General features: G+C 38.0%; 1 protein-coding gene across 1 annotated transcript; it reads right to left on the reverse strand.

Annotated features, from left to right (window-relative positions):
- Positions 1–4,544: 4,544 nt before the first annotated feature.
- Positions 4,545–5,366, reverse strand: LOC149842844 (RING-H2 finger protein ATL2-like). The gene has a single exon (XM_090000742.1). The coding sequence runs from the start codon at positions 5,364–5,366 to the stop codon at positions 4,665–4,667; it is 702 nt and encodes a 233-aa protein (XP_089856868.1). The 3' UTR covers positions 4,545–4,664.
- Positions 5,367–8,298: the final 2,932 nt, after the last annotated feature.

Consider the following 8,298-nt stretch of genomic DNA (forward strand, 5'->3'; position numbering starts at 1 on the left):
GGTTGGCGGGTCAGCATACCTCAACCCGAACCCGACCCATTTATTAAACGGGTCATCTGTGGCAAACACAAACCCGACCCGTTTATTAAAGGGGTAACCCAACACGACCCGCCAACCTGTTTATAAATGGCTTGGGTTGGGTAAATGGGTTGGTGGGTTAGCGGGCGGGTTGGTGAGTTGACCCACCTGCCTAACCCGTTTATTAAACGGGTCAGCCAGGTTGGCGGGTTGGCATACCCCTAACACGAACCTGACCCGTTTAATAAACGGGTTAGGCGGGGTCAACCCATTTATTAAATGGGTTAGTTTAAGCCCAACCCGAACCCGCCTAAGAGGCGGGTTGGCGGGTCGTGTCAGGTTTTGCCACCCCTAGTTACATCCCTAACCATGAGAGAGAACTTTTACAACATGAAGATGGAGAGTGGGGTACCCCCGACGATAGAGATGATTTAAGGGATGTGTACTTGTGAGAGACTCCAGAAAAGAAAAAGAACTGCCAAAAAAAGGTCACTCAACATTAACGTCCACAAATAACAAAACCAAGGGGACAATCCTGTGACAGGTATCATCTACATCAATCATACACACTTTTTTTTGGATAAGCTAAAGAAAAATTGTCCGGTCCCGGACCGCACATTGGCTGGCCGCTGGTTGGTAAAACTTTTGAGGTCTTCCGTGTCCACCCGAGACTGACAGTATGCCCAGATTCAACTTTGCAGCAAGGTATGCCACCTCTGGGTTTCAAACAACTTTGGAGGACCGTGGTGTTCTATTTTGATAGACTAATGTTATCAGTGTCTGTGCGTATCGGCTACGCATCATATCGGCATTCCTGAATCAGTTATTTTTTAATAATTGCAAAAATTATAAAAAAATACTTTTTAGTATTATTTTAAATTTATTTTAATGGTTTTAACACGTGTCACGTTATGATTGACATATAATTTATTATTATTTTTGGGTAGATACAGAATGATTCAGTTGAATATTGGCATCCCGGCCGATACAGCTGAATCGGTGGCCTAACGATTCAGGGCCGATACTGACAACATTGTGATAGACATAAAATTCCCATCAAACCTCTCTCAAATTCTCTTAAATGGTGGGGAAAGAAAAGCTTTAAGGGTAAGACTCTTGGAAAAGCTTGGTTGGTTGCTTTTCATGATAGTGCAGGAAAATTTGAGAGGTCTGGTGTTCTTTGCTATTTAATGAAACCTATATGTCCTGCGAATTGGAGATGGTCATGATCTTGATATTATTCGGAACCGGTTGTTTGCGGATAGATGGAATATGCCGACGACGGATGGATCTGCTTCTTTAGTTAGGATCTGTGCCCATAAACAATGAGATCCTGGATTAAGAAAAGGATTAAACCTTCCTTAATGAGAGAATCCAGGTTCATTGATCGAGAGGGGGCCATCTCAAAGGACTGGAATCCTATGCGTGCATCACTTATGAAAACTGAAATGCATGCATGATATTAAATATAGAAATTAAATCAAATACATTTAATTTGATTAAAATTAAGTAAATATATTAAAGACATGCATGACAATTGAAACTTGAGAAAGGATCAGGAAGGGAGGGGCGCTTCACTAAGAAAGGGAACTAATTCAGCCCCAGGGTTGATAAATATGGTCTCTGTTGTTCTCTGAATATATACATACAGAAATAGAGAAACCAAAAAAAAAAATGACAGTGATTACCATTCCCTGCAAAGGCTGTGACTACTCCCAATCTTGCAGATCACAAGCGTCACAGCGCTGTGTGCTCCACCCTTTATCCGTTCTCATTCCTGTTATCGATAAAGCGCGATCAAACATCCTTACGATTTGATGGTGTGCTGACTTCACAATAAGGTCTGATTATTGGCAGCTTGCTTAGATCGGTGGAGGTCCACTGCGAATGGGACGTGAAAGGAGATATTCTTTCGTTAATTCCTGGGAGATCACATCTTATTGTTACTGTTAGCTAGCCATTCATCACTTTTGTTACCGTTAGCTGGACTAAGTTTTTTCCCAACTAACAAATGGTAACCGAGATATTTTTGCCTCCTTTGTGAATATTTGGAATTTTCAAGAATTGTAAAGTTTGCTTAGCAAAAATATGTTTCAAGTGAGTTTTTAAACTCACTTGAAACATGGGTTTCTTCGGGTTTTAATTAAAAGAAGAAGAAGAAGTTAGTTTTAAAGCTTTAGGGTGCAATTAATATGTGCACTGAAATTGGTGTGAGCACAAAGCTAAGAATGGAGGTATAATCACAAATTTTATCTAAAAAATGAAGATCCAACATTCATATTTTTGTCAGTATTGATTTCTTTAACAAAAGAACACAAGGTGACTTAGTGTTTTTCAACAAGAGACAAGACAATTATCTTTACCTTAAGTGAATATTGCAAATAAATTAAGAAAAGCAGGCGGTTGAGCAGTTTTTTTTTTTTTTTTTTTGTATTTTTGATAGTTCAAGGGAATCCCCCCTCCCCCAATCACTGACTGCACATTGGCTGACCTCCTGTCCGTAAAACCATTGAAGTCTTCCCTGTATATAGGCCGAGCTTCCGCCTCGTGGGTTTCGAACTTGTGACTCCCATCAACTTGGTGACATTCACAAGTCTCCTCTACCAGATAAGTGAAGCCCTTGTAAGCAGTCGAGCAGTTTTTTTGCAAAAGGTAACTTTGGCACTTTGTTTTTGACAATCCAAGAAAAAAAAAACCCATCACCGACTGCACATTGGCTGTCCTACGGTTAGTAAAACCCTTAAGGTCCCCCTGCAACAGGGAGTACACCCAGATTCGACCTTTCAGTAAGATACGCTACCCATGGGTTTCGAAGTTGTAACATCACGTCAACTTGGTGACATTCACAAGTCGGCCCTACCATATGAGCGAAGCCCAGCTCGTGGTTTTTTTTTCAACTCTGAGTTTCAGTTTGACAGATGGACTGCGACTTGGATGCAGATCCCATATGTTCTCTCAAATCTTTAGAACGTAGGACACACACAAGGAAACATATATCTGTGAACATGAGTGAAGATTCATTTCATAGGTATTATGGCATTATTGATCATCTTGAATGGAAAGAGGCTTCTCGCCTGGCATACAATTTTTGGACTTTTTTTTTCCTTCTTTTACAGGTAGACAAAAAGTGATTATGTGAGCAACTTGTTATTAAAAAATAGACATGGTTCATGGAAAAGTAAGCTTCTCTGACCTAATAAATATTTTTGATATTTAATTTAATTTTATTCAATCTTAATGATTAAGGTTGAGAAAAGAGATGAGTCGCTAGTGGTTTGCCTTGTGCCCGGCATGAAAAGAGCTCTTCAACTTGTGAAACAAGCTCAGCCAGCCGAACACGAACGATATAGGTGTTTAGTTCTGCTAGGCAAATGTATTTTACATCACGTGTAGCACAAAACAAAAATGGTTAGCTTGCTTCTACCTTTCAAACTATATAATATATATATAGGGAAGATAAAATATGTTTACCAATCAAATATGTTTGCTGACATTAATCGAGATTTTCATAGTTTTTTTTTTGCAAATCTAACCCTGCAGATAATGCATTCGACCTGATCAATTTGCTAGGAATCGATTGTTGAATCTTCTTAATCAGATCAAGAAATGTGATGTTTTATGCTTGAATATTTATGCAAAATTTAAGCCATTGATTTTCAATCCTTAAATTATTTTTCTTCTGCATCCCAATTGGATGATCCAAGAGTCTCTTTCTATAAAACCAAGCGTTTAGATCACGTCTATAGAGTAAAATTTTTGAAAAAAATAATAAAACCTAAACATATTTCAGTTACCATATATATATATATATATATATATATCAAGCCAGATGGTGATAATCCAAGTGAAAAATCCCTCCTTCACCAACTGCACATTAGCTGGCCAAAGGTTGCTAAAACTCTTGAGGTCCCCAAGCCCATCGAGGGATGATCAGGTGCATTAATATGACATAATTTCTAGCATTAATTTTTGGCACAAAACAAGGCCAATTTATTTTTTCTTTGATAGTTTTGCTTTTTTTTTTTTGAAAAATCATGTGCATTGGTCGAAATCATGGTGCCTGAATTATTTTAGCGATTTGACCAAGGCGCCTAATTTTTCAAGCTACAAAATTGCAAAACCATCAAGAAAAAAATCAATTAGCAAGATTTATAATATTTTCTAATTTGCTCGATATATGTATTGTGCCTAAAAAGCTAGCACCATCTTCGTCTTTATCGAAAATATAAATTATGAAAGCGTGAGGCTAAATCATTGTAAATAGTTGATAAGCTATTTAATTTTGTTATCTTTAAAACTTTTAAGCAACCAAAAGAGACTTGCATCGAGATGTCTCAAGAGTGTTGCCGGATATCCAACGTTGATTACACATATGGATCGGGTTTCATTCATCTAGGTGTACTCGAATCTGACCACACAACGTATAGCCAGGCTTGCGCTAATGGTATCCAAATCGGACCAGGTATATAACATGTACCCAGAGGTTATGTTGGGTCATAAATGAGATATCTAACGACTCATCTTAATTTACCGGGCAAGTATGTTTACTTTAAAAATAAGCAATCAGAATTCCACAACCACCCAGGATTTTTCAGCAGAAGCACCCCTTTTTCAAGTTTTAAAAAAGGAATATAATAAACACAATTTCACCTCTGGTCTTGCTGTTCAACACCCATTTCCAGATCACCCTCACCGGACCCGATCCACCTGTCCCGACTCATGATCCTTCTCAACCCCACAAGCCGACTCTCGGTAAAGGGCTTCACCGACTCGGGCGAAATCGTCTCGGACACGTCCGGTTCGAATCGGACTCCCTCCGACGTTCCCTCGTTGAGGGCAACGCCGACGGAATCGACCCCCGGTGCTTTCGCAGGTGGCACGGACGGCTGAGGTTTCACCTCCGCCCTGCATAGGGGACACGTGGCGTGAGATTGGAACCACATGTCGATGCAGTCGATGTGGAAGCAGTGGCCGCAGCCCGCGAGGGCTCGGCCCTTCTCCCCTTCCTCGAATTCGCAGAGGCATACGGAGCACTCGAGTCCATCTTCGTGAGCTTGCGACGAGAAGGAGAAGGACGGGAGGGAGCGGAGCAGCGCCGGATGGAGCCGGCGAGGGGTATCGCTCAGGTCGGCGGTGGCGAAGGAGGCGAAGACGAAGTTGGGGCGGGGGGAGGAGCGGTGGAGGAGGAACCAGCGGGTGTAGACGTGAAAGACGATGTAGAGGACGAGGAGGAAGAAGAGGGTGAAGATGGCGCTCATCAAGATCTTTCCTGTGAGCTCGAAGCCGTCATGCGGGTAGAGGGCTTGGACTTCTTGCCGCGCAGCCACCGCCTTTGGAAGTGACTCCATTTGAGAGAGAGAAATGATATACGTAATCCAGAATTCCAGATATATATCTCCGAGAGAGATATATAATAATATATACAATTCCGGACTCTTGATATATACATATACAGGGTAAATATTGGGTACTAATGAAGGTACGGAGTTAACGAGTATAAATAAATTTTTTTTTTATGAATGTAAGAAGCTTGTTATGAATCATGTGATTGTGATTATGATAAATTATTAGGTTTTTAAAGGGTCCAAAAATCAATGGCCCGCCAAAATTTTTTAACTCAAAAGTTGACATTTTTACATAAAAACGAAAGGCTTGAGTTACGTTGAGTGGATACAACTTGCACCTATGCTTTCTTTCTCGTTAGTCCCGTACCTTTTAATATATATATATATATATATATATATATATATATGCAACTCTGACTCTTTTGATGTGATTGAGTTCGATTGAGAGCATGTACGTACAACTGTGACTCTTTTGTAATTTGAGAGAAAGGTGATATATGTAAAATCGAGATATATAACTTCGAGAGAGATATAATGATATATAAAATTCTGTACTTTTGATATATATATAAATAAAGGTGCTATAAATGTATACAAATCTAACTCTTTGATGTGATTGAGCTTAATTGAGGTGTACGTACAACTGTCACTCTTTTATATATATATATATATATATATAAGCCACTAAAATATGATAATGAGAAAGATGTAAAAGTGAACTATGCATTTTTTACAAATGCAACCCTGCAGATGTATCATAGTTCATTTGCTGGAATCGATTGTTCGAACATGTGAAAATTATGAGTTTTTGATTTTCATGTCTTAAAAGATAAATCTCACTCAATAATCGGACGATCTAAGAGTCGGTCCGATCTAAGAGTCAGTTTCCGTAGGTGAAATTTAAGAAAAAATATAAAAACACATGAAAATTCTAGGTTTATATATTTTCAGTTTACATATTCTAATGACTCTCTCTCCCTCTCATATATATATATATATATATATATATATATATATATATATATATATATATATATATTACCTGACCCACCCGCTAACCCGTCAACCCATTCGCTAACACGAACCCGACCCGCTAACCCACCAACCCGTTTACCTGACCGGACCCGTTTATTAAACGAGTTAATCGTGTTGTGTCGGGTTACCCGTTTAATAAACGGGTCGGGCTGACCCGCCGACATGACCGGTCAGCCAGTACCTATGGGTAAAGAACCCTTAGTCTAAAGTGAGAGGTTGTTTTGACCAAATATATCTCCACGATGCATTCAACATGGTAAATTAGCAACAACCAACTTTTGAATTATATGTTTTTTTTATATTAAAATATTATGTTACAAAAGTTGAGAATTGGGTACATTGTATTTTTTTTTTTTTGACGAAAACCCCTCGTCGAGAACCATGTCATTTAATGGGCCCACCTCCTTGCGAGGTTAGGTTGACCTCACCCAACCCTTATAGAGCCCACCAGTTAAGTACACCCGACTCAAAGATGTCGATCACATCTGGAGGGTCAAGAAAATCAAAAAGTAAAAAATCATTATAGTTTTTTCACTAAGGGTTTCCTTACCCATGAGAATAGCAAAGACTAACCATATAAATTATGCTATATTATTTTATATTGGGTTAATATTTGTTACAAACATTTATATATACAAGTGACTTTTTTTTTGTACTTTTTTGTGAAACTAACCTTACAGATGCCCTTGGATAGTCTAATTACGATATGTGCGTAGGGTTTTATAAACTTGAAAACTTAAGGGTATATAATGTGAAGTAACACTTAAACCCCTTTGCCCTCGCGTATTTGATAACGAGGAACCCTCGCCAAGAACTGGGGACACTTTATGGGCACACCTTCCGTTGGGGGTTGACCAACACCCAAGCTCTTACTGAGCATTAAGACCAGTATTTTGGAACAAAGCCCTGCATTGACCGTGGAAAAAGTGACCCTTTAGTTTTGGTTCTTTTATGCCTACCTAACGAAAATGACAGCAGTGACTAAAACCCAAAACTCCAAGTCCCATGATGTGGTTTCCTCATCTTCTTCGTTTTCAAACACAAAAGAGTCAAAGCGTTGAGTAATTCTTTTAAACAAACCAACTGGTTGGTTGGCACGTTTGGATACATGGAATTGAAATCCAGTTTTGCCAAAATTGTATTTTGTTCAGTTTTTCGATAGAAGATTTTTAAAAAATCGGATTCCAATTCCAAAATTGTCGACAGGATTTAATGTAACATAGTGTGTTTTTCTATAATATTAAATTCTGAGACTTTATAAAATTTGGCTAAGTGTTTCGTAAACTTGTTAGAAATTCTCATTTTTAGGTGAATTCAGCTGAGTTTGGGCTTGGCCCATGACCCATTGACAATACCCAAATAAGCCAATTAAGATTTGGTAAATTTTTTGATTTTTAACCTTTAAAATCAAGTAAAATTTAAGTTAAATTCAGGTAAAATTTGAAGGAGAAATTCAAGTAATATATCATTAGATGCATCTTAAAATTTTGAAAACATTAATATTTTGTTTTTCTGAATTCGGGTTATGGTAGGCTCGAAAATCACATTCTTTCAACAAATGACTTGCTCGATGTGATCAATTCTAGATTAGGTGGAATCGGATCTGATCCATATGATTCAAGTTAATATGGATCTGGACCTAGTTCAAGACCCATATTAATTAAGATCTAGTCCAATTCAAGATTCATATGAATATTGGATATAGATTTGGATTTTTGATCCAAATCTAGATCCAAAATTTAAGTCCAACAAATTTAAAGTTTTAAATTCAATAAAAAGGTTTAATTGATAAAATTCAAAGTTAAAAAAACTTCCAAAGGGATGGGACACCCTATGAAACTTTTTAAAAATTTATTATTTAATAATCAATTAATAAATAATTAATTAAAATATTAAAATT

Source organism: Nuphar pumila, chromosome 3 (genome assembly GCF_984573655.1).
Source record: "Nuphar pumila chromosome 3, dmNupPumi1.hap1.1, whole genome shotgun sequence".
NCBI lineage: Eukaryota > Viridiplantae > Streptophyta > Magnoliopsida > Nymphaeales > Nymphaeaceae > Nuphar > Nuphar pumila.